This window comes from Homalodisca vitripennis, chromosome 3 (genome assembly GCF_021130785.1).
Source record: "Homalodisca vitripennis isolate AUS2020 chromosome 3, UT_GWSS_2.1, whole genome shotgun sequence".
NCBI lineage: Eukaryota > Metazoa > Arthropoda > Insecta > Hemiptera > Cicadellidae > Homalodisca > Homalodisca vitripennis.
Window position 1 is genome coordinate 117,146,201 of NC_060209.1, and position 21,305 is coordinate 117,167,505.

The following is a 21,305-nucleotide window of genomic DNA, read 5'->3' on the forward strand; positions in this document are numbered from 1 at the left end:
CTCAAGCAAAGGATTGTTACAAACTCAAAGCTATAAGAAAAATTACTCCTTGTGAAAACAGTTCTCGAAATGATTTAAATTTAAATTTAAGGAATAATGAATTGGCACACCAACTTATATTAAAATCGAAACAACCATATGGACTTAACATTCGCTAAATTATTGTTTTCCACTTGAATAATTAGATTGTGATACAAATTTACCTAAATTCAAAATTATATTATATTATGTTATTATTGTTAAATTAACAACTAATCAAAACTTGTTTATATGTCAAAATTGTATTTACATTTAGAATGTTTATTATCAGGTGTTTCTTCTTTTGTTTGTTTATTTTATTCTGTGTATATTTTAAAAGTGTACTTGAAAAAGTTGTTAATTACAACGAAATATTGTACAAAAAAATTGTAGTTTTCTTTTGAAACTGCTCTAAAGCCGAAATATAGAAACTGTTACTGTAATACATTTGAAGATTTCTTATTGAAGATTAATATATAAGCCCAAGGCAAATAATCCTCAAGACACTAAGGAAAGTCTATTGACACATATTTCTTCTGTTGTCTTCGTTTCTGGTTAGTTACATAATTGTTATAATTTTGTTTGTTTTTTTGTTATATTGTACTTTACCTTCTTGTTACAAAACATGTCAAACACAGAACAATTACAGCAATATTGGATAAAACAGTTTGAATTCCACACTATGAAATTAGCTAACTGCTATTGCCATATCCTCTTTTTAGGTGCTTGCATAAGTTCAGGTTTGATACCAAATGGACTGACATTGAAATTTCCTATGTCTGGATTTCCAAATAATATGCATAAATCGATTAATGTGATAGCAACTAACACAAACATAATTCTAACCAACACAGTATACCTCCTTTACAAAAAACAAGCAGAATTGCATAGACGTGAATTATCAAAATACCATGAATTGATAATGGAAAAATTTCCAATTGTTTCACAAATTATCATCAATAACTTCACGATATCAACAATACATTTTATGTCTAATAAAGCAGCAAAACTTTTAAAAAAACTGTCAGTTTTACGAAATAATTCCATGAGTTGTAACAAGCGTCACACATTTAAACCAGATTCTTCAATGGAACCCTTACTATCAAATGACTCAATTAAGAATGCTATATTGAATATTTCATCACTTTTTGATGACTTAGAACCAACTACAAACATAGATGATTGTTTAGAACCTAAAGATATCAATTTACCCAAAACAAACTATATTAACTTATCCAACTACAGTTTAAAACAAAATGAAATTGATATTATTACCAAAGGGCTTAACTTTGCACCAACTCCAAAATTTGACCACATAAAATTGGTTTCTGATGCATTAGAGTTTTCAAGAAAAGTTAGAATTAAGCATTACTTTTTAAAATAACGATCAAAATGAAGAAGCAGATGAGAAGATTCACAAATCTCTCTTGAAGTTTAAGCCACCTTCAGATTGGGATCCCCCAGCTTTGAATCCAGATCATCCTATAGAGCAGTTTTTAAATATAATTATTTCCAACATTTCTGATCCTTCATTTGCAGATACTTTACCAAAAAACAATAATTTAACGAAACTGCAGCAAAAAGCTATAAATTCTTTAAAAAACACCAAGGACATAATAATATTTCCTGCTGACAAAGGGGATATGACTGTAATAATGAATATAAAGGATTATATTGCTGAAGCAGAAAGACAACTGAGTGACACAACTACTTATAAAATTTTAAATAGAGATCTTAATGAAGAATTTTGTTCAAAAATATCTAATTACATAAAGAAAAATGCCTTAAAGGAAAACTTATGTGATCATTCCATCAATTTACTAATAAATAAATCTCCGAAAACACCAACATTCTACATATTGCCAAAAATCCACAAGAATATTTCAAATCCACCAGGAAGACCAATTGTAGCTTCAATATCTTCTCCAACTGAGAGAATTTCTTCTTTTATTGATGACCATTTAAAAGAATTTGTGACTAATCTTCCTTCTTTCGTGAAAAATAGTAATGATTTTTTGCACCTTGTGAAAAATGTAGCTCAACCTCTTCCTGAAAATACTTAATTAGTAACAATCGATGTCCAATCATTATACACAAATATTGAACACCAACAAGGAATTGATTCTGTTAGATACTACTTAAACAAACGTCCCAAAAATACACTTCCTTCGTCAGATTTTCTTTTAACATTAATAAATTTCATTCTAACTATGAATTGCTTTAGGTTTCAAAATAACTTTTATCTACAGCAAAAAGGGACAGCCATGGGAACAAGAATGGCTCCTTCTTATGCTAATCTTGTGATGGGCAAGCTTGAACATGATTTTCTAGAAACACAAACATACAAACCCATATTTTGGAAACGTTACATTGACGATATCTTCATGATATGGACATATAGTAACGAACAATTACAAAATTTTTTACAATCACTGAACACTTTCTGCAACTTAAAATTTACGTGGGAGATATCTGATTCAATTGTGAGTTTCCTGGATATAGATATTTTTATTGAAAATCAGAAGTTGAAAACTAAGATCAATATAAAAAACACCAACACATTACAATATCTACATTATGACAGTTGTCATCCATCCCATGTCAAAAAAGCCATTCCAAAGAGTTTAGCTAAAAGAGGCCAAAATTTATGCAGTGACAAATATCACTTAGAACAATATATTGATAATTTATTATCAGCATTTTCCAAAAGGGGTTATCCACGCAAACTTTTAAACAACAAACTGAACACTAAATCACTATCAATTGGAACAAATAAATCTAAATTTGACAATAATGATCCAAAGTTTTTAACAAAATACCACCCTGGACTTTATAAAATTAACAATATACTTCAAGTAGCATACAGTTTATTGGTCAGCTCTGCTTCAACTAAAAACATTTTCAAATACATTCCAACAATAACCACCAGTTTTGAAAGATATTTTAGTCCATCCAAAATTACCTAAGCACAAAGACCAAGAAACCATGACAGTTGGGTCACATCCGTGCAATAAACCCAGGTGTTTAGTTTGCAACATGTGCTCTACTTCAAAAACATTTACAAGTAGTTCTACAAAAAAATCATACAGTATATTTGAAGACTTAACATGCGAATCAAAAAATATTGTTTACCAAATTCAGTGCAAGTTATGCCCTAAAGATTATATTGGCTCAACGATAAATTCTCTTAGGACAAGGATGACAGGGCACAGGTATGCATATAAACATAAGAAGACAGAGCAACCTCTAGTGGCACATGGTTTAATACATAATTTAAATTTTGAAGACACATATTCAGTGAAACCAATTAGAAAAATATCAGAAAATTTAAGTACAAACAGTCTAAGAACCATGGAACAAGCCCATCAACTCGTCACTAAATCAAAATTTCCAAGTGGATTAAATTTGAGGTGACTTAGTCAACAAATTGAATTTATAAAATTAAATCATATGTTTACCATTCTACATAATTCATTCTTAATTTTCATTTTCTGTGTTGATGTTTTGTTTTATTTTTATTATGTTCTTATAGCCCTATTTATATGTTTGTAATTTCCTGAAGACGGCTTAAGCCGAAATATAGAAACTGTTACTGTAATACATTTGAAGATAATTAAAAAGAAACGAATATCATTCCTGGGGCATTTGTTAAGAACACCTGAAAATAGAATTACCAGGAAAATAGTAGAAAAACTGTGGTATAGTAAAAGTGACATTAAATGGATCACAGAATTAAAAGAAGATATGAGAGAGTTACAAATTACAGTAGAGGATTTAAAACACAAGACAAACACATTGAAGATATTGAATGACAAATACTCTACACTACAGCTGAAAAGAAACAAACAACGAATAGGAAGAGTGGTTCCGGAGGAGGAAAGGAAATTACGCTCGGAAAGGATGAAGAAATATTGGGTGGATAAAAGAAGAAAGTCTAGAAAATATAAAGTGACTAAAGTGGTCCAATGTAGGCCATAAAATTATAAATAAATAAATAAATACATTTGAAGATTTCTTATTGAAGATTAATATATATATATATATATATATATATATATATATATATATATATAGATAGGTATAATTTTTTTTCAATAACATTGAATCACAAAAAGTACTTGCTTTTGAGGTTGAGATGAAGAGAAGGCTGAGATAGCTTTACCTCGGCCTCAAAACTAAAAACCTATTTCATTTCGTTAGCAGAGAGAGAGGTGGACTTTATAATCATTCTGTTTATGTATCTTTATGTAGGTTAATACTAGATCTGAACTACATCATAAATCCAAAAATTTCAATACAAAACTGATTAGTGTTATAAGTATAAATACAGACCATTTTCACGTCTGTTGTCTCCACAGGAAGCTCTGATGGAGGTGATTTTTTTTTACTCATAGTATCTTCATGGTTTACATCCTAATGGAAACAAATTATCATGTAATACATTTTAAAATATTGTTATTTAAGTTAATTATTTACTATTTTTAACTGTCAAGTTACACATATTATAAAAAAAAATTAATAAATTAAAATTGTATGATCAGTTGTGTATTACTACAAATAAAATAAATCAGTAGAGTCACTATTTGTTTTAATGTAGTCCAAAAAGTTATTGGTTTGTTTGACTTATTTGTAATTTTTATAGTAATTTCCCTTTAAGTTAACTTCCCTGGAGTATTTAATTCTCCTTTGTTAGTGACTCTACACAGATCTTTAGGCACTTAAGTAGGAATTTTGTGCAATATTGCAAATAGGCCCATAGAAAATTGACTGAAGATAACAATGAGAATTTTTTAAATATGTATATTAGTTGAAACTTAAGGAAATTACATGTTTTTAATATATTTTTCACGTAAGGAAATTTAATTTTTAATGTAATTTAAAATGATTATATGTTTATATAGTAAAATGTTACCTAAAGAAATTAATTTTTGTAGTAAATAAAATATATCACTCCTTTCAGACATTTTTTACATACATACTATAACAAAACATCGGTTTCTTGTGAGCCTTTTTAAAATATACACAGAATAAAAGCATCCACATAAACATACTCTCTGCATAAAATGTAGGTAATGCAAAACTTATTAGAACACACAAAGGGACTTCTAATTGATTACCTAAATAAATAACACATAAAGTTAAACCAAAGTAGCTATGCTGGTGCTTTCCAAATTGTCTATGTTGAAAGATAAAACTTCAAAAGTATTATCAAGTTTAAATGAACTTTCCACTTTGTTTTCTGAAGCTTTAAAGATACATCATGGTACAAATAAGAACTGTATTGATTTTGTAGTTGAAAAATCAAAGTATGTCCATCAGAGAATCTGTCTGTATGTGCGATAATTCTTGAGAGAAAGGTCCTAGAGATTTGAAACCTGGTACTAAGGTTCCTCTTGGTCCAATAAAGAGCTCTTTTGATTTTTGGGTAAAAAAAGAACAGTATGTCCTTCTTTGCAATACCGCTTCGTTATTCTATCAAGTCTGAGGGACTTACTCTGTTTTATCAGTGTTATTTTTGTTGTTAATTCAACAGTGTTAATATTATTCATATATTATCCATTACTTATCAAAACAATCAAATTATTAAAATTTGTGTAACTCTAGTTATTCTCTATTGTCTGAAATTTAATATTATGGATGAATATTTTTCACTACGAAAACTAATATAAACTTACAACTGAAGTTTCATCCCAATTTTCTGATGGACTATCAGGATCAGTCTTCGCCAATTCTTCCATTTGATGATCCTCTGCCTGAGACTCTACAGTCGGTTCATCAGTCACCTAGAATTGAAATGAAGCATAATACATTTGCTTGAAAAGAGGAAACTTATAAATATAATGTATATTTTATGAAAAATTACTGTAATGTTACAGAATTTTTGAATAGGCTCTAATGTATTTAATATTGGAGAAAAATGGGAAGAATGATTTTATAATATTATATATTACTTTGAATCTCAACTTTCACAAGAAATTGCTAATGAAAATTTTACTTCACTATATCAAGAAGAAAACAATAAGAGAATGTTAGAACAGGATAAAATTCTAGTGAAGAGAAATAACATGTCATCACCACTACAACCCAATTTGTAAAAGTTAAAAATTTGTCCAATTACACACCAAATATTAATGACATCTATTAACACTTTTTTTAAATTCGTTTCTCCTATCTCACATCAATCTGATCACTAATGTATGGGAATTTGAGCAAAATAAAATAAATATTATTTTTATAAATATGAAAAAAAAAGAATGACCCTTTGCCTCTTTCCTTTAAACACTCCAAAGTCAGAATGGCAGCCTGAACCTATTCACAGTGACTAACCCACAGAGTAATTTTTATCTGTAATTTTACCAAATGTATCTGACCCATAATTTATTAAAGAATTCCCTCAGACCTTCAGGCAAGAAGGATTCTACAGTAATATTGAATAAAGATGATTATATTAATGGGACTAGTAGACAACTACATACAAGATTCTACTTTGTATACAATTTTTAGAAAAAGTCCCATTCAACTAATGACTCTAGCCCTTTTAGTACCAAAGATAAAAACAAATCCAAGGTTAATAAGTGCGGAGTTACTTTTCGTATGATTATGCGAAAAGTGCCAGAGGATTTTGGATGAAAACGCAAGGTTACAGAAAAAATTTACAACAATTTATTTTTGATCATATAAAGTTATTTTTAAAGGTAAATAAATGAAGTATCAAAAACTATTTAACATTCCAATTTTTATATAACTTTTTAAATTAAAAATAACTTTAAACAGCTACATTTCAAAGGAAACAAAATAAAAATCAACTATGAGGTGAAATAATTTGTAAAAAAACTGTATTTCAAATTTCAATACTTTCATCATAAAGAGCATTTAAAATCGTGTGTAATAATAACCTAATATTGTACCATAAACAAAAATTTTAAAAATTAGTTGCTAGAGGTTATTTTTACTAATACGCAAGGTTTTAGAAAAAACTAACCAAAAATCTATTTTTTATCATTAAAAACTCCTTTTTAATTTGTTTGAAAGGTAAATGAATTTCCCATCAGAATATATATAACAATAAGATGTTTATATAATTTAAAAAATTGAAAATCAGTTTAGACAGTGACTTTTCTACGGAAACTAAATAAAAATCCAGTTTAAGGTAAAAAAACTAGTATGAGAAAAAATTATTTTTAAGTTTTAATACTTTTATGATAAAGAGCATTTAAAAACACCCTAAATCATGTGTAATAACCTGATATTAGACAATGAATATAATTATAAAAATTATTCAAGTGCTAGAGTTTTGTTTTGCTAAAAAAGCACAGGGTTTAGGAAAACATTCAGTTAAAGTTTATTTTGCACCATAAAAAGCTGTATTTTAATTCTTTTTAAAATTGTAATACTTCATGATAATACTTCAATGATAAAAAACATTTAAAAACAACGCAAAATCATGTGTAACATAATAACATTACTTACTAAAACAAAACTAAAAACTCAGGCAATTTTCAAAAAACTACAACATTGTCTTTATGGACACTCGTACTATAACTGGCACAAACATCTCAAAGTTTTCTTATGTGACTGTCATCTTTTTTTATTAATTTTAATATCTAAGATAACTTAGAAACAATTTACATTGATAAAAACGCACAATTATATAACATAAAAAACCGCTCCGCAACTCGTCACAACACAGTGATTGCGATCCAACTAAGAAAGTGTTGTATTTTAGTTAGTTGTTTACATCACCTAACAGCAGTACAAAGTATAAATAATACTTGAAAAGGTTAGTTTAGTTCATGAATTGGCCTTCGGTATATCAGCCAGTATGGGATAAGATATAAAGTACTAACAGTGAAATAGAAATCATCTTGTTCTGACTCCGGCACTTTTCATGTAGGAACGTTTCGTCTCGGAGTGAGATGCCTAGCACTAAAGGGCTAGAGTTGAATTAACCCTTCGAGTAGCTAAGTCCAACATATGCAACCAATAAAGGTCAATTTATTTTGTAAACACAAATTAATGTATTAGAACTATATAAAAACTTATAAATATGCATACCAAACATGTCAGTAAAATTACAGTTTTTACATTGTATACAATCTTAAATGTGCTATATATAAATACATTGTTCAATGTTTCTAAATATTCTACAAGAAGAAATAATCATGGTGGCAACCAAGCATTTTCACTGAAAATAATCCTTGTTTACAAAGTAGTTATTCAGGAAGTGTCATTCTTAAGCAGGTGCAATAGGTACTATTGGAAGAAACACAAAAACACTTTTTTTTAGAATTAAATATTCTAAGTTTCTACAAACATTAAACAATCGTGTCTTATATTCCTAAAACTAGTTAGCTAGTTAACTCGACTAAAAAAGAAGTGCTAGAGATCAAAAGGATCAGCATCATCAATCGAATCAAGTTTTTTGAACCATAGAAGAGCAAAGACAATGGACCACGAGTTGATTTATTGTACTGTTAAATTTGATAAGAAAAATAAACATGTGCCTATATTGATTACTTAGAGATTTTATTTATTAATAGCAAGCACCCTTACATTCTCTGATTACGTACTCATGCTACTCAGCTATGCAGCATGCTCTTGGCAAATTGAGATGCCTGTACAGATTTAAGTCTGTAGCCAGTATTCGCTAAGGTTCAGGACACACATTCGATTGTCTTTGTTATTACCAATTGCTATCTTGCTTACAGTAATAGAATCTAGTGGGGTTTTTTTATCGTATTCAGAAACTTCAAAACATTACTATACATTTTATTTTTAATTTGAGGTGTTTCAGAGCAGTTTCACACAGGCCACAAAATGCCGACGGAACGAAGATAAAAACTGTAGGCTGTGGCAGCGATTTCTCAAGACCCTTTTAGACGGCCAACACAAGTTTCTGCGTTCTACTGTGACTCAAGTTCCCCTTCCCCCTCATTCAACAGTAGTCTCTTGAAGAAGTTTTTATAATGATTCGCTGTTTCGTGATTTAAGGCGATACATAAGAGACTGAAAAGTGCAAAACTCTTTAGAGTTTATTCCATCTAGAGTTCCAGGTTTTTATCCAGTTTACCTAATGCTACTGCACTTAGAGCTCCGGGAAGACACCAGAGTTTTAAAAACTTATTACCAAATGTCTGAAAAATCCTTGTTTTTTTGATTCCACAACACAGGACTACACTCTAATTATAAGCTGTTCAAAGTTTGTCACACATATTTAACAGATGATGGTTTACATCAGAACTGAAATTAAACAAATCTGTATTCAAGCTGAGTTGAGACATGAGAATTGGCAACGCCATAAGTGCTGGGCCACTGCACACACTTGTGGGGCAAATTCCGTGTAAAAGCACCAATTGCACCCATTGTTCGCAACTCCATAAATTCAACAGGCGAGCAGTCGGCGATAAAGAGTGAAAAGCTAAGTTCAGCATTTTGTGGGCCATGTGAGACCTGCGTAAATAGTGTATTAAATCACATTATAGAGCAGTTCACACGAGCAAGCATAAGTTTGCCAATTGCAACTGACCACAACATGCAGACGTGATGATCGCAAACAACAGCCCATCAATACAGGATTGCAGCCGACAGCGGCGACATAGTACATATGTGGGAACATTAGAAGGATTCAGAGAGGTTACCAGTGGATCGCCTATAGTGGTGGAAGCTTCACTCTTCTAGTAATATGAATATGAGTGTGTTCGACGTAGTACTGTTTGTACAAGAAATTATGAATAATCTAACCATCTTGGACATTACAATTATTAATGTTTCGTAGCAGTAAATATTATTACGTTTATTAATTGTACGCAAAAATAAATATTTGCTTTTATATCATTTTTATATAAGCATAAAATGTTAAATATCATAACTCAGAACGCAACACTAAAATGTAGAAAACTACTAAATAAAAAATTAACATAATCTGGGAAACAGTAATTTAATTACCCCTACAGTAAAGTCAATCATAATCCCATTAAAATTGTACTAAAAATGTATAAGGGTGATTGTTAAAACAACAAAAATTATAAAAGACAAAAAGGTAGAGCTCATAGTATATGGTGACCGATTATTTATGTGAGCGTACATTATTTTCTTTCTTACATCTCAAGTATTTTAATATTAAATAACATTTACTATTACAAATTTTTAGTAGATACTATTCTAAATCAAATTGACTGTAGGAGAAATTAATTTACTTCTTTTAGCTAATCAAAAAAAGTTGTTGGAATTTTATTTATTTAAACTATGCAAGATTACATTTCACTGTACTGTGCTTTTGAACTAATGTACCTTGTTCATTTTTAGCCAAAAAATTATAAAACTGTATACAAAATTTTAACTTATTATGACAATCCGTTCTAAAATTTTAAATAGTCAAGTGGAAATAAAATGGTGGCTATTAGGGTAATTATTGAATTTTCAAAAGTTACAGTAAGAAATTTTGGTTTTTCTTTGTCCAAGAATAATACCTGAAAATATTGGTGGAGAGTTCAAGGGCACCCTGTAAATAAACATTCAAACTGTTTATATTTTATATTTTTCAAACCTTGTTTAATAGAGGCAATAAAAATAAAAATACAAATCAATTTTTGGAGGATTGTAACAAATATTTTAATAATTGTTAATATTAATTTATAAATCTTTTGCCAACCATTGGTAGTATCAAACCAAAATAACTTTAGAAAACTTACTAACTTTAAAAAAGAATTTAAAAGAACTAATAGTAATGTGATGCAATTTAACTCAACAATGTCAATGACATCAAAAAGGTTTAAATTATTTTATTTTTAGTGATGGCCTTATGTATAAATACTTACAGTTTGTACAAAAAACAATAATTATGATATGCTTTTTAGGTCTAAGCATTAATTTAATGATGAAACAAAAAAATCTGTCACTGAAAGAAAAAGTTCTCATGATTCACCATATATTCAAAATATTTGTATAAAAACTCACCAAAAAAGAAACACTCTTATTGACAAGGAACAATGTTAAAACAGCAAAATAGACTAAACAAAACAGATGGCACATGTGGTGATGTGATGTTACTCAATGTCAAATGAGTCACTGCCAGCAATGCAGTGATATGGCTGATGAGTACTGACTCTATTTCAGCTAATTCTAATCACTACTTTAATCTAATAACTACACAACTACATATATTTATCTCAATTAAAATTTTTCCTGTAAAACATTTATTCTCTTTCTTTCCAGTCAACAAAAAAACTTAATTGTGCTATTTTAAGATGTAATAGTAGTCTATATTATGATCTAATTCAACATATAAATGGCAGAACACAGTAAGTCTCAATATGAAGCAAAACTTCAAAGTATATATATATATATATGGAGACACTACCATATTTTATGTCCATTTCCCCTAAATAAAAAAAAAAGATTTTGTCTAGCTAGCCCTCAAACGCATCATTTATGCATTGCTCACTCTCGTCATCTATTACAGTACTCATTAGTTTGGATTACCATCTGATTTATATACCACTGCAAATATGATGAACAGCTGAATAATGTGATGTCTTAATTTGCTTGCTTATTTTAGTTATGACGTCAGTGACAGCCACCAAAAACTATTGATTATCAATTTGTTTGTTCATACAATTTAGTGAACCTGATAAAAATCTTAAACAGTTGGCAGAGAAGATTCAAAATATAGAAGAAAATGATCTTTAAACCTCCCTATCCCTTGCAGCGGAGGCTGGACAAGCCCTCTTAACTGAAAATATTCAATTAAAATTAGAATTACAAAAGCTAAAACAAGAGTTTTCCCATTTTAACCCTTCCTACGCGGCTAACGCCTATAGACGCGGAACTGCCGATGCTTTAAACGCGGATAACGTCTACGAACGCAAAAGCTTTACTTTTGAAATGGCGAAGAATTAGTTGTTAAAACTTCCGTAAGAGAGCAGGTCGATGTTCCTTTGGACTGTTGGGACTTGATAAAATGCTTTTTTACCATTGGTTCACCGTTACGTATCTACTCGGGTTGAAAGCAATCGCCGCCATTTTTTGTATGGCCTGTGACGCGGCATACGCCTACAGACGCGTTCGTTTCATTCAGCTGTTTAACTACGTGTGTGTTGGTCGTATGTTGTTTATATTGTTAAAGAAAGTGTTTTGAATCAGTCCGTTGTTATTCTAATAGTGTTTTAGTTTGTTTTTACTAACATTTAGTATTATTTTTTGTTATAATGGCTAATCCAGATGATCCAAATGATTACTACGAACAACGTAGTTTGAGAGCATTTTTGGTATATTATGTGTAATATTTTTTATTCAATTATTTGTTTTGTATTTTATACCAGTTTCACCATACAAGTCCAGTTTATTTATTCTACATAAATAAGGTTTATAAGTACAATATTTGTTTCATTTCCCTTGTAGGCTATCGTATAAATAAGTTTGTGTTGAATTTCATATTATTACATTTCAAAATCTTATACTGAACTTATTTATTTTTATGTACTAAGTATACAGAAACTTCAGTTACAATTTACTCATTATAAATAACCTGTATAAATGTAATGTAATCTGTCAAATAGTGTTCATATGTACATTATCATGCAATGCAGTTTATTCAAAAGTTTCCATATGTATAAAATTCTTAAAAATATGTAATATTACATGTTTATTATTTTTTCTTATAAAGGTAATACCAAGGAATACGAAACAAAAATTAGCATTGGGAAATTTTTAATAATATATTTTTTTATGTCTTAGCGTTTGACAGTAATTTAAATTAGCGCTTTAAGGGTTAAGTTTCAGGTTACTAAGGTAGAAGAAAACAATAACTATCTAAAACAGAAGGTCCATGAATCAAACTCAGTGAAAATAGTATACTTATCGGAACTGGAGGACAAATTAAGGGCAAAGGAAGATGAAGCAAGCAAACTGACTTACTTGAAATGTCAACAAGAAATTGAGTTTTTAAAACAGAAGCTGGAACTTGAACAAACCCAGAAGAATAACTTAGTTCAACAATCTGACAAAGAAAAAAATCAGCTCCAGTTAAGTATAGATAAGTTAACTTCATTGATCTCGACACTTCAGAATAAGACTCAACAGCTAAAACCCTGAACTAATCAGGGTTAAAACTATTAGTGAAAGGGAAATGGAGTCCATTAAATCTGAAATGGTTTGTCTGTCCAGTAGAGAAATAGCTTTAATACAGGCTCTTAATGAAAAAACATCAGCTCTTAGCCCTTCAACGCGTTTTGCCGTACTAGGTACGTCATGACACTTTCACTTGAGATCGCGTTTTGCCGTACTGAGTACGTCATGGAGTAGTCGGTTATTTTTGTAGCTGTAACAGACAACTATCGAATGTTTTCATTGAAAAATGTATACCAATCGAAAGGAGAAGATTCAAACTTTCAATTAATTGAGTCAATATCTCGAAAAATCGATCTTTAGAAAAAATATCTGATAAATCAGCTGCATTCAAGACGACGTCATTGCCGTGCAGCCGATCGTTTGTCAGATTACGTTTGTTGTTGTTTACAGTCATTGTTAGTGTGATGGTTATGTTCTACTGACATATTTTTGTGTGTTTTATGTTCCTTTGTTTAGTTATTATTATTAGTTATGCTTATTACTAGTTTTACAAGCTAACTATATTGTTTTGAAGAAGGAAATCCCGTTTTGACAGGAACAATTTGTTGTGTTTTATAAACATGAGTTGGGAATGGTTTGTAGGTTAGCTAGCTTTTAGGGAAATATTTTAGCATATTTTAGGGAATTTATTTTAAAACTGTTATCGTTTTTGTAAAATGTTTTAAAATCAATATATTATAATATATATATATATATATATATATATACAGGGTGATTCAAAACTAAACGGCAATCTCTCGGGAGCTTATTCTATAGCTAAAAACAAGTAAAAAAGTTCATATAACCATATGCCCGGAAACGCTTCGTTAGCGAGTTACGCCTAGCGAAAGATTTCACCCGGATTTCAGAACCCTTGGTGAAGTCAGGCCGTATAAAAATGGTAAAGGTAGTTACAAAGATACAAATACGATTGTTTTTTATGTATTTATATCTGACAAATTTATTAAAATTCGTCCCAGAGCTGTAAATGCAATACTTTCAGAGATATCTTACGTAAAACACAAGAATTGGTGCAAAGAAATAACACATTTTTGTGTTTAACGTAAGATTACTTCCATAAATGTTAAATAAAGGTCATTTTTTTCTTAAACAGATTTGTAGAACATTTAATTCTGAAAAGATTCATGTGATTTACTTAGGAAAAAAATTAATAATAGGTATTGAAATTTAGCTTTATTTAAAAATAAAACAGACGCACAAAAATGCATATTCTTATCTGCATAAAATATTAACTAATGTTTAGGTTGTGAGTAACAGCTGATCATTTATTCTAGACTGAACATTAACATAAAATGTATTTACCTTTATAAAACTGTAATAATCACCTATAATAGTTGCTCAAAGTGTCCTCCGTTGTTAGCAATGCACGTTTTCACACGACGAATCCACTCTTTTCTAGCGCGTTTCATAACGTTTGGAGCATTCTTGATAGTTTCTGCCGCCTCTGTAATGCGATTACGTAACTCCTCTATGGTGTTAATCCGTTTTGAATAAACAATTGACTTCATCCAACCCCATAAGAAAAAGTCTGCTGGCGTGAGGTCAGGAGAACGTGGTGGCCATTTTACTGGTCCATTTCGACCAATCCATTGTCTACCGTATGTATCATTTAAATAGTTTTTCACATCATTAGAAAAATGTGGAGGTGCTCCGTCATGCATAAACCATGCATTTATTCTGTTTTGAACAGGAATATCTTCCAAGAGGGTAGGCAGGTTTGTTCTTAAAAAATTTAAGTACGCTACTCCATTAAGTCGATTAGGGAGGAAAAATGGACCAATCAAATTATCACCCAGAACACCAAGCCATACATTGACTGAAAATGTATGTTGAAAATGCATCGTCGCAGTTTCATGTGGGTTGTCGTACGCGCAAGTATGGGTACTACGAAAATTTACAATTCCATTTCTAGTAAAACAGGATTCATCAGTAACGAGAATACGCCGAAGAAAATACTGATGTCGTAAACAATTTCTTCTTAACCAGCGGCAGAACATCTTCCGTTTATTAAGATCTTGCGGTAATAAGTCTTGAACACGTGTTATATGGAATGGGTACAACTGTGCTTCATGAAGTGTCCGCCATACGCTTGACTGGCAAATATTTAACTGACGTGATAATCGTCTGGTGCTTGTGGTTGGTGATAATTCTACAGCATTTATTATTGCTTGTTCATTATTATAGTTCCTTGCGCTACGTTGACAACCAGTATCTATTCGCTTCGGTTTAAAGCTACCAGTTTCTCTAAGTCGTCTCTCCACAGCTTCAAATGTTTTGCGATCAGGTGTTCTTCGATGTGGAAAAGTATCACGATATTCCTGAACTGCAGCTAAACCATTCTTGTTAACTTTGCCGTAAATCAGTATCATGTCCGTATACTCTTCAAACGAATACATACCATTTACATTATCTGCCATTATTTACTAAGATAATTACATACACTTTTATAAAAATATTTAATAAAATATTTTAAAAATAAATATTTAATAAAATATTTTAAAAATAAATATTTAATAAAATATTTTAAAAATAAATATTTAATAAAATATTTTAAAAATAAATATTTAATAAAATATTTTATACACTTGTATAAAATATTTCCAAATAATCACAGGATCTCACAAAATACAATCTTCAGACGCCACAATACAAAAACCTCCATAAAGGTTATTCAAATATTACTTCATGAACTTAATTGTTGATCAGCTGATATTGCCAACCTTTGCAAAGAAAATATGACGATAAAAAGTGTTGAATAAATGATCAGCTGTTACTCACAACCTAAATATTAGTTAATATTTTATGCAGATAAGAATATGCATTTTTGTGCGTCTGTTTTATTTTTAAATAAAGCTTAATTTCAATACCTATTATTAATTTTTTTCCTAAGTAATTCATATGAATCTTTTCAGAATTAAATGTTCTACAAATCTGTTTAAGAAAAAAATGACCTTTATTTAACATTTATGGAAGTAATCTTACGTTAAACACAAAAATGTGTTATTTCTTTGCACCAATTCTTGTGTTTTACGTAAGATATCTCTGAAAGTATTGCATTTACAGCTCTGGGACGAATTTTAATAAATTTGTCAGATATAAATACATAAAAAACAATCGTATTTGTATCTTTGTAACTACCTTTACCATTTTTATACGGCCTGACTTCACCAAGGGTTCTGAAATCCGGGCGAAATCTTTCGCTAGGCGTAACTCGCTAACGAAGCGTTTCCGGGCATATGGTTATATGAACTTTTTTACTTGTTTTTAGCTATAGAATAAGCTCCCGAGAGATTGCCGTTTAGTTTTGAATCACCCTGTATATATCAATATATATATATATATATATATATCAATATATTATTTATAAAACACAAAACCTCTAAAAAACCGCCAGAAAAATCAACGCAGGAGGAGGTATGACCATGAAAAAAAAAATAACGCGTTGAAGGGTTAATGAAAAAACATCAGCTCTTCACACAATGACATCCAACTATGAAGATAGCTCATATAAGATGTCCGCACATAAGGCAACAACCATAAAATTTCTTAGATCCCTTCTTACCAATATAAGCCTTCATTTCTCATCAGATCAATCCATTACTAAATCAAATCAAACTTACCCCCAGACTAAAATCCCTAACCAGGTCAAGAAAATTACTGATGCCCAAGTTTCCCCAAATTACTACAGTGTTTCCCTTCAGGTACTGAAAAACAAAGTCTTTAAAAATAACTGAGGACAATATTGGTATAGGGGTGCCTCCTCTTTAGACCTGCAGACCCATCATAACTGCTGAAAATAATAAAATAGAGGGACCCTGCCAAACCCTGACTAAAAATCAGAGTCAAACCACACTTTCCACAACAGAGGGAGACTGCCAAACCCTGACTATAAAACAGAGTCAAGCCACACTTTCTACAACAGAGCGAGCCTGCCACACCCTGACTAAAAAACAGAAATCAGCCTCTACTTACACCTATATCCCAAAAATATGGAACATGCTGCCGCCAGAGGAAATAAAGACAACCAGCCACCTTCATTTTAGAAGAAATCTAAAAACCTGGCTGCAAGAACAATCGTTTTATTCCTTGAACGAATTTTACAATTGGAGACAACCATGTTTATAAAGACAAAAGATTAAATGTGGTATTTTTACTTTAGTTCTATTACATTGTTTCATTGTATTACTATGTATTACATCATGTTAACGCCACTACTAGTCTTGAAGACTATGTAAATAAAGAGATTTTGACTTTGACTACTTTGTAACTAATGCTATTGAAGCCAAAAGAAGCAGAATATTTAATACTTTCAGTCATATATATAAATATATATGTATAAATGGCAATAGCCTTATTTAATTTCAACAAACATTGAATCGCAAAAAGTACTTGCTCCACAGGGACTCGAACCCGGATCTCCCAAGTATTACATCGTTTGTCTTTACAGGGTTGACAATTAAAACTTTTCTTCTTTTCTGAATTTTGAATGTCAATAGGTGGCAATTTGGGCCGTACCAGAAGATTTTTCAGGTTAGTATTTCTACGAAACACTAGCCTGGGTGGTTTTGAATATATATATATATATAAATATATTTCTTGTGCCCTTGTGTATGTGACTGAACTCCTCCTAAACGACTGGACCGATTTTGATTAAATTTGTTGTGTGTTATCAATGGAATTTGAGAATGGTTTAGATTCACAATTTGATCCACTGGAAAATGTTTTTTAATTAATTTTTCATTTGTAAGTAGTTGTTGATTTTGGAGTGTTAATGTTGGATCCGACAGACTGCGCTACAACACGTAACACAAAGTGAACTGATACCTAACAGCTGTTAACAATTTCAGCTGAAGTTAATCAAAGAGGCAGAAACATCTCAATGAAGGAGGAGGAGCTCTTCTTATTGGAAATATCAATTTTAGAAATTATTGGAGAATTTAGGAATTATTGACTTTCTTTTATAAAATAATAGAAAAAAACAGAAACATCTGTTTACATTTAAAATTTAGAAAAGTATTATAAAGTGCTTGATCAGTAGTGTAATGCAGATTGCATAGAAGTTATTGCCTCATTTTAAATTTAGATTGCACCAATGATCGATAAACTATCTAATGCAATAAAAATACTATTAAACGCTGTTATAAAAACCATGAATGTTTGCATATAAGGTAATCAAATTTGGTTAGATCGAAGGTAAATGAAAAGAGCTGTAAGAAGACTCTTTATGATCGGAATTGGTTTTCATTGATACGTTTTCTTGGTCGGAGCACAAGGCAAACTCCACAATAATACTGGATATATCTTAGACAGAAAACTAATTTTAACAGACCGAATTTGATTCTTTATAACACACGCACGCGCGCACGCACACACACACACACACAGATGAATCCATACAAGAAGAACTTACACCCATGCAATTTTGATAACTTACAATAAACATATATAAATCAATAGATTTAAAAATTAAGATAGCTAGCAATCTATTTTAGAGTTAAAATTAACATAAAACAAATTATCATAAATATAAGATAGAAATACATAAACTATTGTAAAATTGAATCATCAGATAAAAAAAAGAAATTTCTTTAGACCAAATACCACAGAATACATTAAATCTTAATATCAAGGAGATTGTTATGCAAAGTAAGTTTACAACACCTGGAGTTATAAAGTGAATTTAGATCAGCTGGTGACTTTACAATAATGGAATTTTATTCTCTTGAAAGATGGCTTAATATGAGACTGAGAAGAACCTTTTTCATCAAAGTGAATCAACATTTGAGTTATTAAATACAGTAATACTTTTTATTATTTGTATTAAATTGCTGAATCTCCGATTTTTGAATCCAAGAAAAAAAAAGACATTTACTAGATGATGAACACTTGAATATTGGGTGGCAACCAGAACTCTCAGATCTGCAAGGATTACTACTACCAGTATTAAATCTACACTAAACCGACAAGGATGATTGGAAGATGAATAAGTGTCAATGGAACACACAAAGTAAAACTGGATTTGAACTCAAGTAAGATCTACCCAATTTATGATTCCAAATCTTTCAAAATTCAAACCTATTTTGTATAAATTCAAATCTAACATGCACCACAACCTTTTCTATGTTGGATATAATTTTTTGTATGTGCCCATGGCAGTATAATTCACGAAACCCTGAATCATACATGTGACAAATAAACTCAATAATAATTGTAAATCAAACGTTTATTTATTTATATCAATAGCTAGTTAAGCAATGGCAAAGAACGAGTTAACAAATAAATAAATCAAAAGACAAAATTAATATTATGTTGATTAATTGTCCGCTAAAATAAATATTCCTATTATATTTTTTTTATATAAGCATAAAATGTTACAAATCAAAACTGATTACGCAAAACTAAAATACAGAAAATTACTAAATAAAAATGTACATATTTTTTAAAACTTAAAATAGTAAATTAATTACTCCTGCGGTCAAGTACAATCGTAATCCCATTACTAAAAATGCAAAAAGGTGAAATTTAAAACCACAAATAATATTTATAAAAACAAAAAAGTAGAGCTCATAGTTGTAGATTGATTATTTGTGTAGGCTACACATTATTTTCTTTCTTACGTCCCAAATAAAAGTATTTTAATATTAATAATTATTACAAATTTTTATTACATAATATTAAAATCAGATTATGAATCGGATTGAATGTAGGAGAAATTAATTTACTCTATTTAGCCATTTAAAAAATAGATTAATCTTATATTAATTTGCTTACTTTTATGTTAAGCTACAATAAAATCAAGAAGTTTATATTTCAGAAATATTTTTTCACAACAAACATAATAACATTTTAGCATGCAAAATTGGTACAATAATTTAGGTGTAATTTTGACATGCTCTCTTTAGTAAAATAACCAAATCATTATTAAATGTAATTTTCTTGTCTAATGAAGAATGTATTTGTAAAATAAATTATGTGGTAAATATTGCCAGAACAATTATTCTTATATATATGAGCATATTTTTCTAAGTTAATCTATCTAATTCTAGATTGCAAAAACAAACAAAACAAAATTTTTATTTAGTAGTTAATTAACAGGTATTATATGATATATTGTAAATAAGAAACGATAAAATATTTATATAATAATGTGTGAAAAGTCGGCTAATTTTTATACATTATTGGGCATCTATGGGATCCTCTCCAATTGAATCCACCAAGATACATATTTTGAGAAAGATTGGCACGCCCACAAGGTTCGGCAATCGACTGCGACAACTAGTAGCCAGTATGAACCGTTCAATACTACCTTAAACACTACTACGTCGCTGGGACTGTGATCTTGTAGTGGTGGCAGTTGTGTGCGATCATCGTTCCTGCACACATCGGTCGGCCAACCAGAAGTCGCTCGAGTAAACCGCTCAATTTAATCTGGTACACTAGTAAATTGCACCAAGACCGATCGCCACAAGTTACCATGATTAGGCTTCCTTAATTCTCGCTCACATGTGAACCAGAACCTTAAACAACATAGTGGTGGCAACGATAGCTTGTCAATTCATTTAATCGCAAGTTGTAGAAATTCATACAGTTTACACATTAAATTCACACCTTATTTCAGGTTTTTCATGGGGAACTAAAATTCAAGGTTTCACGGTTTTCACAGTTGGGTGGGGATCCTGAATAAGAATTGTTTGCCTCTCGAATTTTACTTCATATTCTTTCTGTTTCTTTTTATAGTTATAACAGGTGCTATCAATCTTTGTGTTTCAGAAAGCCTAGTATAATTGATGCAGCTCGTCCTTTATAAGTAAATAAATATATAAATCATAAGTGTACCAGGCATTGTGTTTATTCTGATTGAATTTTTGTACCTTTAAAGCACAAAAAGCATCAAATACTTTTTTCAATATACCATACAACTCTTTAAATTTATTTTCAACCCCTTCTATATTATTAACTAATTCCCAATTTAAATTATTTAGGAGGGCTTTCAAATGTTACTATGATTTCTCATTATTTGGCACTTTGGGGGTTAGACTACTTGTATTATTTAGTTGTGTACTTGTTTCGATTTATAAGTTGATACCATGTTGGTCGGACCAATGGGTAATGGCAACTGTAGCAGTAAGCAATGTTAATCCATTAGTACATCATCCATG

The 21,305-nt window shown here is 30.2% G+C and overlaps 1 protein-coding gene across 5 annotated transcripts in view; it reads right to left on the reverse strand.

Annotated features, from left to right (window-relative positions):
* The window catches only part of LOC124357382 (ankyrin repeat and ELMO domain-containing protein D-like), a 121,698-nt gene that overhangs the window by 70,969 nt on the left and 29,424 nt on the right, over positions 1-21,305 (reverse strand). For 3 of the 5 annotated variants that reach the window (XM_046809133.1, XM_046809134.1, XM_046809135.1), the window contains 2 exons: positions 5,694-5,801; positions 4,351-4,431 (listed from right to left, as the gene is read on the reverse strand). In XM_046809133.1, the coding sequence (XP_046665089.1) occupies positions 4,351-4,431; positions 5,694-5,801 (189 nt within the window). Of the gene's footprint in view, positions 1-4,350; positions 4,432-5,693; positions 5,802-10,974; positions 11,152-21,305 lie in introns of those variants that run through there. The other 2 variants (XM_046809137.1, XM_046809136.1) reach the window with 2 other exon arrangements.